General features: G+C 35.3%; 1 protein-coding gene across 1 annotated transcript; it reads right to left on the bottom strand.

Moving 5' to 3' along the window:
* Positions 1-420: 420 nt before the first annotated feature.
* Positions 421-4848, bottom strand: LOC145636519 (3-hydroxyisobutyryl-CoA hydrolase-like protein 3, mitochondrial). Its single transcript, XM_081688106.1, has 9 exons — positions 4740-4848; positions 3018-3070; positions 2051-2185; positions 1864-1960; positions 1570-1699; positions 1245-1423; positions 1004-1131; positions 797-898; positions 421-558 (listed from the first exon to the last, which is right to left on the bottom strand). The coding sequence occupies exons 1-9, from the start codon at positions 4846-4848 to the stop codon at positions 421-423; spliced, it is 1071 nt and encodes a 356-aa protein (XP_081544232.1).
* Positions 4849-18588: the final 13740 nt, after the last annotated feature.

The following is an 18588-nucleotide window of genomic DNA, read 5'->3' as shown; positions in this document are numbered from 1 at the left end:
AACAATCCCGACAATACCGACTGATTGAACTTTGCTCGGTCTGAAATTCGATACTACCCCCAAATTTACAAAATGAAACCCTAAAACTCTAATTGAAATTCAATTGAAATTAATAGAGTTAATCCCTTTTATTTTTGTTTTTTGAGTTTTTTTTTTTTCAAAAAAGATGAAATTCAAAATTAATTCTTCGACAGAGTAACATTAATGCATGAGAGAGGTATAGACGTAGGAAACTCCAGTTAACCATGGTTAACTCACTTTTCACTAACGTCGTGTGTAGAAAGTTAAAAGCAAAGATACCCAGTCAAAGTTCAATTCCGGATATACCCCTATTTCGGTTGCTCAATTTGACGAAACTGACCCTTGATAAACGTCTTTTGTTTATCTGGGAGATCAACCTGGGCACGCTCCATTTTTCGCTCAAATTTTGGCTGAAAGAGAAATCCCCTTAGAGCTCTTATACCTCAATTCTGGAATGTAAGGCTCAAATGGCTCAAACATAGCCTCTACTTCCTGCATGTCAACTTCCTTGACACTAGACGGCGTCCATTTTGGATTCTGTCAGCAGCCATGTAAATTCAACAACAAAGGTTATAAGTAGCTGTTAGAATAGATGCAAGAAATTACAGACAAAACAATTGTCAAACAAGAACATGACTAGACCCCTTATAGCATCACTATAAGTGCCACTGCACATTCCAGATGCAGGCAAAAAAATTATGCCAAACCAAAGAGCCCTTTGTAATGCTGTTGCATTTAACTAGATGTGAATTTGCTGTGCATAAATTAGACAGACCTGATCTTTGTCGACCAAAAGAGCACGGACACCTTCAATGATATCTTTTCTTAGCGAAGATCTTATAATAATTCTATACTCCAGTTTCATTACTCCAATCACCTAGATTTTTAGCAAGACATGAGCAAAGAAAGGGAAACGAATTTTGAAGGGGATATGTATGTAAAATTGACAGAAGGGAATTAAAATGAGAAACTTCTGACTCACAGTAGACAGATGAGCATCATTATTTTTGACAGTTGATGCAACTTTGGCATAGTATCTGTGTGTTAAGCAAAGAGAGAATGGAGCCCCTCTGCCAAGCCCTTTCAAGGCCTCCTTGGCCCATCCAGCCACTGCAGAACGAACCACGATTGTAAGAGTGTGATCGAAAAGGCATAACAGATATACAAGGAAACACAATGAACATTGACCTCTAGACATTACTACAGAATAGTGGGTAGCTTACCTATGTCCTCAGAACTCTGCTGATGCCTTTTCAATTCCTCAAATATCTCACTTACTGACTTGTTCGCGTTGAAGGCAGAAGCAATGTAGGGCAAAAGAAGCTTCAGTTGTGGCTCATAATGTGGCTTGATGCTGCATTTTGACAGTATTGCTGCAACATCCTGGTAAGGATCCTCTGAACTGTCAAAATTCGGCTTATTAGAACTGTAATGCAGACATAATAATGCAGCAACGTATAGCTTAAGTCCATTCTTATAGTTTCATGACTTGCTGACAATCAAATACAACACCTAAACTGGATGAACAAAAAGAAAGGATGTACATACAAAGCGGATGCCAACATAGACTTCTTCAAAGATCCAAGGTTACTTGATGGCACAAAGTGTGTCCCTAGACCAACGTATAAAGCATCAGCCGGATTAGATATTCTTTTACCAGTCATACCAAGATAAGCACCTGCAGAATGAAAAGATTAAGGCCAGCAGTCATAGAGTAAGTGTAGATCCCATAAGAAGCAGATACAACAATAACATATTAGACCGTGTTGAGAGACAACAAACATTAAACGCGGCCTTTTCATTTTCTTTTCATCAAACGGTCCCAAGATCAGGCTAGCTTACCTACTGACCCGTCTCCTGGACTGTTTGCAGCTATGTACGAAAACCCTACATCAGGAAACACACCAATACAATTTTCTGGCATAGCTAAAAGAGACCTCTGTTACAATTTTATTAGGAAAGATCAGAATGTATTCTGCAATAATGACTTCAGAAAAATTACTAGAGACTTGACAAATTATAGCAGCACCTCAGTCACAACGCGGTATTGGCCATGGGCAGATAAGCCAAGACCCAAACCCATAGTTATGCCGTCCATCAAGCTAATGTACGGTTTTTTGTACTCGGATATCTTACATATCAAAGTATACTCCGCCGTGAATACCTATCAATAGACTCAAGGCAACAAGCACACCAAGCATAAGGATAGAATAAACAGTGGAGTTTAAGCACAAAAAAATAAATAATACACACATATGTACTCGTACTTGTTTATTTGTTATCTAGCATATAAATTTCAAATTACTAGGTTAGGTCTCGTGCTATGCACGGTTATTATTACTTCATAAGTCCATATTATTTATTATAGAATAATGTTACATTTAATTGATAGAATATATTATATAAACTGTCTAAATAATGAAACATAGAATATCATGCTTAATTGACATGCATTCTCATGTTTCAACCATATAAAATACTCACTAAAGACACACCAAGAGATGACATGTGTCATTGCTGATGTGTCTTTTAGTATATATTCGTAGTTATTGATTGATGATTGATGATTTGTCAAGTTTTTGAAATCGCTTAATTCCTAGCCACATACAAGTCCGATTTAGTTTCATTTTAGCTAAAACCAATTGATAATAGGTGGAGTAGATATACTAATCTTATATGTTAATTGTTTTTCCCCGTTTCACTTTAATATGAGGCAACATTTCATATCTCACTTTTGCACTTTTTTTGGTCACATTTGCACCAATTGCAATCCATGTGGTAGTCTATAATTCTCTACACATCAAACTTAACATTAAACGTAGTATCACTTGCGAAATTTTTCACTCTAGAGGCAATTATATGATTTATACTTCCTCCATTTCTTTTTAGTTGCATCATTTTCCTAAATGTTAGACTCTCATTTTGACGTGATTTTACTGATCTCGACAATAACACTCATCATCGAATTAATTAACCTAAATAATACACACACAAACCTCGAACAGAGCTGATAAATGTTGAATTCCAGCAATATACTTCACATCACCACCTAAAGATCAAGTTATAAATACAATGGAAACATCAGATGCTAAGAAACTAGTACAAAATAAAGGGATGATTTACGAAAGTATGGTTATTTTAAAACTTATTTACACTTTTGCGTCGGAATGAAACTTAATTACGGAATTACTGTCCACGTAGGCTCGGATAAGGGTTTTTTTTTATTTTTTTATTTTTAGAGTAAAACTGCTACCTCAAGTAGCGGTTTTACCCTTTATAAATTGATTAGCTGTATCTTTAATTAGAGTACTAAAGACAAACCGCTACCTCAAGTAGCGGTTTTAGACTATAACCGTAAGTAGCGGTTTGTCTCTAAAGAAAAAATTACCTTAAATGTATCTCCAAGCCTACGTGGATATTTGGATTTGAGTTAACATGAATTACATTAAACGTAGTAACATTAAACGTAGTATCACGTCAAAATGTTAAGTTTGTGTAAATCATCCAAAATAAAGTTGGATTTGAGTTAACATGAATTACCAGCACAAAATGAACGAGGTGAACAACTACTCTCTACTAAAACACATTTCACGTTTGGGTCCACCTCCCATTCATCAAGTAAGCTTTTGAACTTAATTTCCATATCTGCACCAAACTAACTAAATAACTGTTAGTGGAACAAAAAAAAAAAGAATACCCCTCCATGTATTGTACTCTATTAAATTTGGGCACGAACAAGGTTGTACATGCCCATATGTCATGTCATCGTGCCTCATACTCAAGCAGATAAGGGAAAATCGTGTTTGTTGAACACTTGTGATCTACTACCTCCGTTTCTTTTTAGTTGACACGTTTTGACTTTAGCACTATTCATCCAGCTTTCTTTTATCGTATTTTGTGCTTTATACGTAATGAAAAATATAGTCATGTGGGATCTTGTTAGATTCGTCACGTTATATACTTTCAAAATATCAACTTTTCATAATTTTTGCTTGTCGATAATTAAAGATATTAATAATTGAATAAGTGTATTGACAAACGTGACTAAAGAAACGTGTCAACTAAAAAGAAACGAAGGAAGTATTACGAATAAGCCTATTTATTTTGTTTTAAAATGAGTAGGCCGAAACATAAGCCACCTATATATTAGGCTCTATATCAAATTTTAAAAATAATGTTCATAATGGTCCACCATGATGCCTCTTATATTGTGCAAAACTTACTATAGGCTTGTATAAGATCGGGCCAAAGTCATGTCGACTAACCCATGTTGTTTTGCATTTAATTTTATACTTCCTTCATTTTCTTATAGTTGCAACACTTTCTTAAAATAAAAATGTCACAATTTTTGCAACACATTATAAAAGAAAAGTTTTTATGGTGAAAATTATACTACTCCGTATAACCTTTATTTAAAGCTCATGGCCCCACTTGATTATACTCATAACAACCTCTTAACTCCATTTTAAGTGTATTATATCTTGTAAGGTCTATTTTTCTTAAATACCGTGATAAAGTGTGTGTGTTGCAAGACTTGCAACTATAATAAACGAAATAATAGTCCTTATGATTTACTTCATACGATAAGAAGGTTAACATTAAAAAGGCTCAAATTGAAAAGCAATTAGTAACTAACGTCTATCAATAATCATCTAAGTAGATGGTAAACAATTAGAGAAAAACAAAGCTAAATAGAAGCTAAGGAAAATAAACTTGACCTAAAGTCATGGCGTTGAGAGCTCTAGGACGATCAAGAGTAATAACAGCGACGCCGTTAGGATGAACGTTACCCTTAACGAACTCCTTGGCAACAGAAATGGAAGCCATTATTAAAAATTGCTAATGAATTAAAGAAGATTATTGTTTTAACTTGATATCGAGATCGAAAAAATACCGTGGTACGGAGTAGGGTTTATATATTTGTAACCAAAATATGTAGCATGCAATTTTTAATACTCCGTAACGATTAACGAGTAGATAATTATACGTTAACATCATCATTAGTTAGAGCATTGAAATATATCATCATAAAAGATGACATTCTTACACTTTGAAATACAACGCAGGTACGTAATAACAATATTAATTAGGCATAAATTATATTTATAAGAAAACAATAAACATAGCCCTAAGGGTATGTACAAGAAGCTTAAAAAAAAAAAACTTGAGGATAAATTAATATTAATAACACCGATTTACGCGTAATTTTGTAATGAATTTCCGATTTAATTCTATTTTGAGAAGTATATTTAATGTTTATACATAGTTCTAACTTCTAAGGCTACATATTTCATTATCCTACTTTAAATAATTAAATAGGGAAAAGATACCAAAAGAAGGTACTCCCTCAATTTCACAATATTCACAACAATTTGACTGGTACGCATATCAATCCAGACTTTGACCATTAATATTTGTATATACTACCTCCGTTACAGGTTATGTACAACAATTTGACATAAAGTAGAGAGGGAAAATATCTAATCGTTGCACATAACCTGTAACGGTGGTAGTATATATTACTTCGTATATAATAAAAATATACATAAAAGGTCAATATAATGAAAATATTAAGAAGTATAAAAGGTTAATATAATGAAAATATACATAAAGACTAATCCATATAAAATTTACATGGCAATATATGTTTTTATATACTACGTATATTGGTAAAAAGTATAGTCAAACTAAGCAAATAAATAGTGTAAAAGTCAAACTATTGCAATTATTACGAAACAGATAGAGTACAACACATGACGCTAATGGTCTTGAGTTTGAGTAATAGACTTTTGCAATTATTACAAAACGGATGGAGTACAACACATGACGCTAATGGTCTTGAGCTTGAGTAACAGACTGTTGCGATTATTAACAATCGATATATAGTTTATGAATAATGTAAAAGTCAAACTGTTACAATTTTTAAGAATCGATAGTTTATTCTCAAGGACGAGTAGGGCACAAATCAACCGACTTACGGTTCAACAAAAAAGGATTGTTTGGGGATGGTCGTTGACGAAAATGTTGGTAGTTAGATAGAGCGTATATTTCGGCTAATAACACGAGCAGCCGTAAATTTAGCAATTGTTGAGCTAACGGCTAACCCATTCACCTTTCCTCCATGTGCAATAACGAGGCACAGTGATATATGGGCAAATTGGCTATATTTAGATAAATAAAACGTGCATATCATATCATTTATGTGCATCAAATGCATGCATCTTTTTCTTGTTTATGAAGTAAAAGAATCTAAGCTATTCGAAAGCCCAACAAATAATAACTCATCCATACTTGCTCAACTACTTTGTAGATTCAAGTTCCATCATTCTTAAATGATTAGTTTTGTGCAAGCTGTTTGCTTTAATCACTGAATATGGACCAATTCGAACACGAGGTTAGGCAATGCGTAACGTGTATGTGAAGGGTTCTTCAAACAAAATTGATACCACATATTGACATGATGTTAGTCTTAAAGACTAGTAACGTAATGTGTAACACGAGTACACGATTGTTGTACCTTGACCCAAAGCGTATGTTATGTAAATTTTATTTTGTATTTGGCGTTGTGTACTGTGTATATAATTTAATGAAAAAGGAGTGGAGATCAGAGTGGTCATATACTATACGCATTATAGGTAGAGGTGTCTGTAAACCATAAAAATTCAAACTTGCAATACATAATTAAAGAGGTAGAAAAAACACGGGAACAATGATTGTATTGATAATTTGTGGGTTACAACTCTCGTAGATCTCTTGATTCCTCTTTCTACAGGGCAAGGGTTTTGATATTTGTTTATAGTACGGGGCCTTGTCGGCTAAATCCATAATTTATACAATGTTTGCCTGTTTGGTAGTAGGGAGCAGATGGGGTCTTTGTGACTTGTTCCATCTAAGTCTGCTTAAAATCCTAGATTCGACCCTCTTTATATAGGGAGTCGTAAAGTAAAAGATAACAATCTACGAGATCCTGAATATATATATCTTATATTTTTTTTTTATATATTTATCTCCTTATTTACATATATCTGACACCTAATAATTAACAAAATTTCGGTGTCAACAAATGCCCCCTAGAGACCTGTTGTGGAGATTTGATATCGGATGCAACTTGTCTCGAAATTTTCTTGTAGAATTTGAAAGCAAATTTGGTATGCCCCCATTAAATCTACGAGTTTTGATACTTGAAGATTGGAGATGAAGAGCGAAAATTGTCCCATCAAGCGTGTCAATTTGTAAACCATAAAAATTCAAACTTGCAATACATAATTAAAGAGTTAGAAAAATATACGGGAACAATTATTCTTATTAATAATTTGTGGGTTACAACTCTCGTAGATCTCTTGATTCCTCTCTCCAAAGGGTTAGGGTTTGATATTTGTTTATAGTACAGGGTCTTGTCGGCTTAAATCCATACTATGTACCTACAATGTTTGGTAGTAGGGAGATGATGGGGTCTTTGTGACTTATTCCATCTGAGCCTAATTAAACTCTAGATTCGACCCTCTTTATATAGAGAGTCGTAGAGTAGTTTACAAGATAATAATCATATATTCTACGAGATCCGGAAGATAAATATCTTATATTTTTTTGATATTATCTTCTTATTTACATATATCTGACATCTAATAATTAACAAAATTTCGGTGTCAACACTGTCAACTTGGGTAAACGGGTCGGGTTTGGGTCAAGTCAATTCAGATTAATTCCATAACCTATGTGGGTCGGGTTTGGGTTGGGTCATGCTTGAGTCGGGTCACGTCGGGTCATACTTCTTATCGGGTTTGTGTCGAGTTCATAACAGGTCGGGTTACATTCGGGTCGGGTGAACAATAGGTCGGGTTTAATTCGGGTTTTCACGGATTAAAACGGGTTAGGGTAATTCTCGGGTTCGAGTCAGGTTCGGTTCAAGTCAATAATTTGCGTTAGAATTAGGTCGGGTCATTCTCGGGTTTGATCGAGTTCGGTTCAAGTCAATAATTTGTGGATTATAATCAGGTCGGGTCATTTTAAAATCGGGTCATTCTCGGGTTCGGTTCAAGTCAATAATTTGCGGGTTATAATCAGGTTGAGACATTTAATTTCCAAGTCGAGTCATTCTCGGATTCAAGTCAGGTTATGTTCAAGTCAATAATTTGCAGTTAAAATCATATCGGGTCATTTCCAAGTCAGGTCATATCCGGGTTCAACTAACTATAAATATAATTATCATTTTTATCAAGCTAATTATTTCCTTTGACTATAATATATATGACAATATACTAGGAAACTATAGTCTATAATTTAGGAAGATAATTATCTACTTTGACCATACAACAAATATATAGTATATTTAACTCTGAAATTTGAGGATGATGCTCCTTTCTTTTGCTGGCCTAGACCGACTTAGTCTCCCTAGACAAAATGCTTTGATCAACAATAATAAGGTGATCTAAATTGCATTCAAGGTGATTTGAAATCGAGGCAGCAGGAACAATTTGGGTTGAATAAAGGTCGGGTCAATAACAAGTCGTGTAAATTTCAAATTGGGATAGTAACAGATCGGGTTGAATTTTTAGGTCGGATAAGTAATAGGTCAGGTGAGTCCAGTCAATAACAAGCCGGGTGAATTTGGGTCAGGTCAATAACAAGTCGGGTTGATTTCAAGTCGAGTTTGTAACAGGTTGGGTTAAATTCGGGTCGGGTTAGGAACGGATCGGGTTGAATTCAGGTCAAGTCAGTAACAAGTCGGGTTTTGACGGGTTAAAACAGGTTAAGGTCAATTTCAGTTCAAGTCGGTTTCGGTGCAAGTTAATTAAATTGGCCGTTGTAAATCGGTAAATCTGTGCAAGTTGTAAACCGATAAATTGGTCGTTTAACAACAAATTGGATGGTTCCACACACCCAATTGGACTTCCGTAGGGTATTAAGGACCACTATAAAAATTTCGGCAATTTTTATTTCCAGACAAAAAAAAGTAAAAAAACTCAAAAATTGAAGGCTAATATCCACACTTTTTGAGAAATTTTGGAGGTTTTGATGCCCGGTGTCGAAAAGTCTTGAAATTCAATGGGATACATCTCAGGGTCATATAATGTCGTTTGGAACCATATATGATCATTATTTGTTGTCATAAATGTTCGTGGTAGGCTTGAATTAATGAAATCGGTGCAAGTTGTAAACCGGTAAATTGGTCGTTTAAAGGCAAATTGGATGGTTTCCACCCACCTAATTGGACTCCCAGAGGGTATTAGGAACCATGATAAACATTTCGGTAATTTTTATTTCCGGGCAAAAAAAAGTAAAAAATTCCAAAATTGAAGGCTAATATCCACGTTTTTTGAAAATTTTTGGAGGTTTTGGGGCCTAGTGTAGAAAACTCTTGATATTTAGGGGATACATCTCGGGGTCATATAATGTCGTTTGAATTGGAACCATATATGATTGTTATATGTTGTCATAAATGTTTGAGTATGCTTGAGTTAATGAAATCCGTGCAAATTGTAAACCGGTAATAAATTGGCCGTTTAAAGGCAAATTGGATGGTTCCACAAACCCAATTGGAATCCCGGAGGGTATTAGGTGCCATGGTAAAAATTTCGGCAAATTATATTTCCGGGCGTTAAAAAGTAAAAAAAAAAATCCAAAATCGAAGACATTATCCACGCTTTTTGAGAAATTTTTGAGGTTTCAGGGCCCGGTGTTGAAAAAGTCTTGAAATTTCTAGGGGAACCATATATGATCATTATTTGTTGTCATAAATGTTCGTGGTAGGCTTGAGTTAATGAAATCGGTACAAGTTGTAAACTGGTAAATTGGTCGTTTAAAGGCAAATTGGATGGTTCCACCCTCCCAATTGGACTCCCTGACGGTACTAGGGAACATGGTAAGCATATCGGCAATTTTTATTTCCGCACGAAAAAAAAGTCAAAAATTACAAAATTTAAGGCTTATATCCACGCTTTTTGAGAAATTTTGGAGGATTCGGGACACGGTGTCGAAAAGTCTTGAAATTTTAGAGGATACATCTCAGGGTCATATAATGCCGTTTGGAACCATTTATGATCATTATATGTTGTCATAAATGTTCGTGGTAGGCTTGAGTTAATGAAATCGGTGCAAGTTGTAAATCGATAAATTGACCGTTTAAAGGCAAATTGGATGGTTTCATTCACCCAATTGGACTAGCGGAGGGTATCAAGGTCCATGGTAAACATTTCGGAAATTTTTATTTTCGGTCAAAAAAAGGTCAAAATTTTCCAAAATTAAAGGCTAATGTCCACGCTTTTTGAGAAATTTTGGAGGTTTAAGGGCCCGGTGTCGAAAAGTTTTGCGATTTTAGGGAATACATTTGGGGGTAATATAATTTAGTTTGGAACCATATATGATCATTATATGTTGTCATAGATGTTCGTGGTATGCTTGAATTGATGAAATCGGTGCAAGTTGTAAACCGGTAAATTGGCCTTTTAAAGGCAAATTTGGATGGTTCCACCCACCAAATTGGACTCTCGAAGGGTATTACGGGCCATGGTAAACATTTCGGCAATTTTTATTTTCGGAAGAAAAAAGTTAGAAAATTCCAAAATAAAAGGCTAAGAACCACGCTTTTTGAGAAATTTTGGAGGTTTCGAGGCCCGGTGTCGAAAAGTCTTGAAAATTTAGGGGATAAATCTCGGGGTCATATAATGACGTTTGGAACCATTTATGATCATTATATGTTGCCATAAATACTCGTGGTAGGCTTAATTTAATGAAATCGGTGGAAGTTGTAATCCAGTAAATTGGTCGTTTAAAGGAAAATTGGATAGTTCAACTCACCCAATTGGACCCACGTAGGGTATTAGGGACCATGGTAAAATTTCGACAATTTTTATTTGCGGGCAAAAAATAGTCAAAAAATTTTAAAATTGAAGGCTTATATCCATGCTTTTGAGAAAGTTTGGAGGTTTTGGGGCACTGTGTCGAAAAGTCTTAAGATTTTAGGGAATACATCTCGGGGTCATATAATGATTTTTGGAACCATATATGATCATTATATGTCAACATAAATGTTCGTGGTAGGCTTGAGTTAATGAAATCGGTGCAAGTTGTAAATCGGTAATTGGCCCTTTAAAGGAAAATTGGATGGTTCTACCCACCCCATTGGACTCCCAAAGGGTATTAGTGTCCATGGTAAACATTTCGGCAATTTTTATTTCCGGGCAAAAAAAGGCAAAAAAATTCCAAAATTGAAGGCTTATATCCACGCTTTTTGAGAAATTTTGGAGGTTTCGAGGCACGGTATCGAAAAGCCTTTAGATTTTAGGGAATACTTCTCGGGGTCATATAATGACGTTTGGAACCATAAATGATCATTATATGTTGTCATAAATATTCGTGGTAGGTGGTAGAGGGATAATCGATCGTTGGACAATCACTAAACCAAACAATATTTCTACCTAAACTAACCTAAGACAAGTCTAGGGCAATTAGAGGATCGTATCCACAGGGAATGGGTAACACTTAAGAGTATAAAACGGTTGTAAGCTAATTCGGTCACAAATTGGGTTTTGATTAGTTAACTACTATATAGGAATGCTAGGGGAAACGGGATTCAACACCAACCAAAACCAAGGAATCAATGGCAAGGACAAATCATGAGCATACATGGAAGATAGAATAAGAACTTAACATTGTCTTCTTTCAAAGTTACAACATAAGCATTTCCTAGATTGAGCACCAAAATAACAAGGATTAAGTAACAAGGATAGGAAATGGGTTTCTAGCTCGATTTTGTCTCTCGATCGTTCTGAACTAGCATGAAGCACAAATAATAGGGATTTCTCACCTAATTACCACACTAAAGCATCCTACTCAATGAAACCAAATATCCACAATCATGAAGGTAGCATTCCAAATCACATGAGCACAAGAAAGGGCTCACTCCAAAACCCCATCTTTCGATGTGAGAAGAGGGATGAACACATGAGCATATTATGGCCATCAAAATACACATGCAATAATTAATTCAAGCACAAGCAACTATCAATCCAAGGTAGAACATGTATAAATCCAAGTCAATCAACCATAGCTTGGTTGGGTTTTCACCCAACCCTAACTAAGAGACTATACACTAAACATGGAGAAAATTACTCTAACAAATAAATCTAGGGTTTTCATGAATTCAAATAAGCTAGGAAAGAGATAGAACAAGAATGAGTTAAACATGCAAGAATAAATAAATAAGATTAAGGGAGAAATTACCAACTCAAAACAATTAAAACTGAAAAATTACACTACTAGAAAATAGCTAAATTCCGTCGGAAACACCCCGTTTTCCGTCGGAAAACCCGTTTCCGAAGGAAAATCCATCGGAAGTGGTTGTCGGAAAAGGTGTTGTAGGAAAATTGGTGTTTTCCATCGGAACCGGTTTTCCGACGGAATTTTCGACGGAAATTTTTCTGTCGGACGACAAATTGTGGCCCAGGGGAAGTCCGTCGGAAATTTCCGACGAATATTATTCCGCCGGAAAATTTCGACGAAAAATTCAATTAAAAAAACAAAAAAAAAAACTGCACCCCCACTCTACAACCACCAGCTAGCCCCCACCCTACAACCATCAGCCCCCACCCAAAACCACAAGCCCCCACCCAGAACCACCAGCCCCCACCACCACCGACACTACCACGCCAAAAATGAACCCCAAAACACGAAAATCAATCCCAAAATCACGAAAATCAATCCTAAAAATACGAAACACCAAAAAACAAAAATTAAATTCAGTAAATTAAACACTAAAAAATGAAAATTAAACCCAAAAACTCGAAAATCAACCTCAACAAAACAGAAATCCCCCAAAAAAATCGAAAATTAACACTAAAAATCGAAAATTAGCCCAAAAATCTTAAAATTAACAACAAAATCGAAAAAAATACCACACAAAAATCAAAACTTGTAGATCTACATATTTAAACATAAATTCGTTTAAAAAAACGATAATTTTATTACAAGATATATATAAATATACAATTATCTAATAAAATTCATAAATTAATATAACAATTACAAAACAATTAACTAGATCTACAGTCTAACCTAAATTAAAACTAGATCTACAAAACAAAAACCTTGGGAGTAGGAGGCTCAGGACGGTGGTCGTCGTAGGCTTTGTTGTTGTTGCGCCGTTGTTGGTGGTGATTGACATCGGTGGTCGTCGTAGGCTTTGTTGTTGTAGCGTTGTATTTATTATTCCGTTAGTGCTTGATGTTAATATGGAAAGGTGAAAACGAAGAGAGAGAGAGATAGAGAAAGGAGAAATAAACAAAAGAAATAAGATGTAAAAGGAGAAGAAGACCGAGAAGAAGAGAAGAGGAGAGGATGAAAGAGAAGACAGAAAAGAAGAGAAGAGAAGAGGAGAGAGAAAGTGAAGGGGAAAGGGGAAGAGAAGTGGCGGAATGTTGAAATGAAGGGGGGGGGGGGTTAGTTGTTTAGGGTTCCGAATTTTATGAAGTAAACAAGGTTCAAAAACACCCTAAAATTACAAGTTATCAGTAGGCTTGATTTAATGAAATCGGTGCAAGTTATAAACCAGGCCAGTAAATTGGCCGTTTAAAGGCAAATTGGATGGCTCCACCCACCCAATTGGACGCCCGAAGAGTATTAGGGACCATGGTAAACATTTCGACAATTATTATTTTCGGGCGAAAAAAGTCTAAAATTTTCAAAAATAAAGGCTAATATCCACGATTTTTAAGAAATTTTAGAGGTTTCGGCTCGGTGTAGAAAAGCCTTGAAATTGTAGGGGATACATCTCGGGGTCATATAATGTCGTTTGGAACCATTTATGATCATTATATGTTGTCATAAATTAAATGTTCGTGGTAGGCTTGAGTTAATGAAATAAGTGCAAATTGTAAACCAGTAAATTGATTGGCCGTTTAAAGGCAAATTGAATACTTCAACCCACCCAATTCGACTCCCGTAGGGTATTAGGGACCATAGTAAAAATTTCGGCAATTTTTATTTCCGGGTGAAAATAAGTTTAAAAATTCCAAAATTTAAGGCTAATAACCAAGCTTTTGAGAAATTTTGGAGGTTTCAGGGCACGGTGTCGAAAAGCCTAGAGATTTTAGGAGATACATCTCGGGGTCATATAATGTCGTTTGGAACCATATATGATCATTATATGTTGTCATAAATGTTCGTGGTAGGCTTGAGTTAATGAAATTGGTGAAAGTTGTAAACCGGTAAATTAGCCGTTTAAAGACGAATTGGATAGTTCCACCAACCCAATTGGACTCCCAGAGGGTATTAGGGACCATGGTAAACTTTTCAGCAATTTTTATTTTCGGGCAAAAAAAAGTCAAATTTTCCAAAATTGAAGGCTAATATCAACGCTTTTTTAGAAATTTTGATTGTTTCGGGGCCCGATGTCGAAAATCCTTGAAAATTTAAGGGGTACATCTCTGGGTCATATAATGTCGTTTGTATTCATATATAATCATTAAATGTTGCCATAAATGTTCGTGGTAGGATTGGTCGTTTAAAGGCAAATTGGATGGTTCCACCCACCCAATTGGACCCCCGGAGGATATTAGGGACCATGATAATCATTTCGGCAATTTTTAATTCCGGGCGAAAAAAGTCAAAAAGTTCAAAAATTGAACGCTAATATCCACCTTTTAGAGAAATTTTGGAGTCTTCGGGGCCCGGTGTATAAAAGTCTCGAAATTCTAGGGAATACATCTTGGGGTCATATAATGTCATTTGGAACCATATGTGATCATTATTTATTTGTTGTCATAAATGTTCGTGGTAGTCTTGAGTTAATGAACTCGGTGCAAGTTGTAAACCGGTAAATTGTTCGTTTAAAGGCAAATTAGATGGTTCCACCCACACAATTGGACTCCCGGAGGACATTAGGGACCATGGTAAACATTTCGGCAATTTTTAATTCCGGGCGAAAAACGTCTAAAAATTCCAAAAATAAAGGATAATATCCACGCTTTTTGAGAAATTTTGGAGCTTTCGGGGCTCGGTATCGAAAAGCCTTGAGATTCTAGGGTATACATCTCAGGGTCATATAATGTCATTTGGAACCATATATGATCATTATTTATTGTCATAAATGTTCGTGGTAGGCTTGAGTTAATGAAATTGGTGTAAGTTGTAACCCGATAAATTGGCCGTTTAAAGGCAAATTGGATGGTTCCACCCACCCAATTAGACTAGCGGAGGGTATTAAGGACCATGGTAAACATTTTGGCAATTTTTATTTTCGGGCGAAAAAATGTCAAAAATTTCCAAAATTGAAGGTTAATATCCACGCTTTTTGAGAAATTTTGGAGGATTCAAGTCCCCGTATCGAAAAGTTTTGCGATTTTAGGGAATACATTTGGGGGTAATATAATGCAGTCCGGAACCATATATGATCATTATATGTTGTCATAGATGTTCGTGGTAGGCTTGAAATAATGAAATCGGTGCAAGTTGTAAACCGGTAAATTGGCCTTTTAAAGGCAAATTGGATGGTTTCACCCACCCAATTGGATTCCTGGAGCGTATTAGGGGCCATGGTAAAAATTTTGGCAATTTTTATTTTCTGGCGAAAAAAATTCAGAAAATTCCAAAATTAAAGGCTAATATCCACGCTTTTTGAGAAATTTTGAAGGTATCGAGGCCCGGTGTCGAAAAGATTTGAAAATTTAGGGGATACATCTTGGGGTCATATAATGCCGTTTGGAACCATTTATGATCATTATATGTTGTCATAAATGTTCGTGGTAGGCTTGATTTAATGAAATCGGTGTTAGTTGTAAACCGGTAAATTGGTCGTTTAAAGGAAAATTGGATAGTTCAACTCATCTAATTGGACTCCCAGAAAATATTAGGAACTATGGTAAAAATTTCGGCAATTTTTATATGCGAGCGAAAAAAAGTCAAAAAATTCCAAAATTGAAGGCTTATATCCACGCTTTTTGAGAAAGTTTGGAGGTTTCGGGGCACTGTGTCGAAAAGTTTTGATATTTTAGGGAATATATCTCGGGGTCATCTAATGACGTTTGGAACCATATATGATCGTTATATGTCGTCATAAATGTTCGTGGTAGGATTGAATTAGTGAAATTGGTGCAAGTAGTAAATCGGTAAATTGGCCCTTTAAAGGCAAACTGGATGGTTCCACCCATCCAATTGAACTCCCGGAGGATATTAGTGACCATGGTAAACATTTTAGTTTTTATTATTTCCGGGCGAAAAAAAGTTGAAAAGTTTCAAAATTGAAGGCTAAGATCCACTATTTTTGAGAAATTTTGGAGATTTCGAGGCCCGGTGTCGAAAAGACTCAAAAATTTAAGGGTTTCATCTCCGGGTCATATAATGCCGTTTGAAATCATATATTATCATTATATGTTGTCATAAATGTTCGTGGTAGGCTTGAGTTAATGAAATCGGTGCAAGTTGTAAACCGGTAAATTGGTCGTTTAAAGGCAAATTGGATGGTTCCACCCACCTAATTGGACTCCCGGAGGGTATTAAGGACCATGGTAAACATTTCGGCAATTTTTATTTTTTTTGGGCGTTAAAAAGTCAAAAAATTCCAAAATTGAAGGCTAATATCCACGCTTTTTGAGTAATTTTGAAGGTTTCGGGGCCCGGTATCAAAAAGCCTTAAGACTTTAGGGGATACATCTCGGGGTCATATAATGCCGTTTGGAACCATATATGATCATTATATGTTGTCATAAATGTTCGTGAAAGGCTTGAGTTAATGAAATCAGTGCAAGTTTTAAATTGGGAAATTGGTCGTTTACATGCAAATTGGATGGTTCCACCCACCTAATTATTTCCTTTGATTATAATATATATGGCAATATAATAGGGAACTATATATAGTCTATAATTTAGGAAGATAATTATCTCCTTTGACCATACAACAAATATATACTATATTTAACTCTTAAATTTGAGGCTGATGCTCCTTTCTTTTGCTGGCCTAGACCGACTTGATCTCCCTAGACAAAATTCTTTGATCAACAATAATAAGATGGTCTAAATTGTATTTAAGGTGATTTGAAATCGAGTCGGGAACAATTTGGGTTGAATTTAAGTCGGGTCAATAACAAGCCGTGTTGATTTCGAGTCGGGTTAGTAATAGATCGGGTTGAATTTTTGGGTCGGGTTAGTAATAGGTCTAGTAAAATTCTGATCGGGTCAATAACAAGTCGGGTTGAATTTAGGTCAGGTCAATAACATGTCGGGTTGATTTCTGGTCGGGTTTGTAACGGGTTGGGTTAAATTCGTGTCAGGTTAGGAACGGGTCGGGTTGGTAACAAGTCGGGTTTAATTCGGGTTTTGGCGGGTTAAAACGGGTTTGGGTCAATTTCGGTTCAAGTCAGGTTCGGTTCATCTATTCATGTCAATAATTTACGGGTTACATTCGGGTCGGGTCATCTCCAGGTCAGTTCATGTTCGGGTTTGAGTCTCATATACTCGGGTCTAGGGTTGGTTTCAGGTCGGGTCAGGGTTACTATTTTTTCGGGTTTAGATGGGTCGATTAATAATCGGGTTTGAGTCGGTTTTTGAGTCGGGTCAACTTTTGACAGCTCTAATTATAGGTTAGTTTGCCATAATTAGTCGAGTTTATTCTGACATAGGAATCGGGTCAGACCAAATTTATCTTAATTAATCAGACATTAACGAAAAGTTTTGGTTCTTTCAACCCAAAAGAAGTAATTGTGCAATAGATCCTACTTAGTCAACTTAGAGACATGAAAAATCACCAACATGATTCTTTAAGCTAACTTAAACAAGTATATTTATGAAATTAATATAAAATGAAAAAGGAAAATGACAGAATGTTTAAAAAGTGTTACCACCTTATCTACTTTTAATTATGTGGCTACAATTCTACAAACAATCTGGAAGGCACATGCTCTTTCATTCAATAATATGTAATTAACTAATTAAAAAAATCAAATCTGTACTAGGAAGAATATATTTCATTGACTTGTATTCCACATAATTACCGACACTTCTAGAATTAATTTGATTAATCCAAAGCTAATTTACTTTCGAGATAAGCAAAAATGTTTAAAGTTATGCAATGTATGTTTTTTTTGTCTATTTAATTGAGAGAAAAGGAGATTATATGAATCATAAAAAGAAGCTAATGAAATTATGTTAATGAACATCATGTTTTGTTTTGTCTTCATTATCAAATCATAACTTATATTAGGCCAAATTAGTTCATCTATATACTCTATTATTCCTTAACATCTATTACAAGGTGACCTTTGTCACCTTAAATAATGCGAGTATTTAAATATTCGATTTTCAGTCTAGCCAGATCCTAATATAAATGGTACTCTCTCCAAATGTTGAATTTTAAATTTTGGATAATTAGGCCGATTCGATTTTTAGACTAGTTAACAAGTAGTAGTACCATTTCTCATGCCTCTTAATTTTGAGGTTGAATATTTCTTAGTACTAATCACTTTCAATTTTAATGTACTATAAGTCGTTCACAATTAGGTGGTTACAGAAACAAAACAGCTGGCCAAACACTGACAGCCCAGCCCAATAGTATCTAGTGCAATACTTAACTGAGAC

This window comes from Chenopodium album, chromosome 6 (assembly GCF_948465745.1).
Source record: "Chenopodium album chromosome 6, dcCheAlbu1.1, whole genome shotgun sequence".
NCBI classification, from domain to species: Eukaryota; Viridiplantae; Streptophyta; class Magnoliopsida; order Caryophyllales; family Amaranthaceae; genus Chenopodium; species Chenopodium album.
Note: the sequence above shows the minus strand (reverse complement) of the source record. Positions and strands in the feature narration are given on the sequence as shown.

Excerpts from the sequence above, each read along its gene's own strand:
- LOC145636519 (XM_081688106.1), bottom strand. The coding sequence starts at position 4,848 with ATGGCTTCCATTTCTGTTGCCAAGGAGTTCGTTAAGGGTAACGTTCAT. Across the intron at positions 1,961-2,050 it reads AATACCGCGTTGTGACTGAG|AGGTCTCTTTTAGCTATGCC; the intron begins GTGCTGCTATAA and ends AAATTGTAACAG. Across the intron at positions 1,700-1,863 it reads TCCAGGAGACGGGTCAGTAG|GTGCTTATCTTGGTATGACT; the intron begins GTAAGCTAGCCT and ends TTCATTCTGCAG.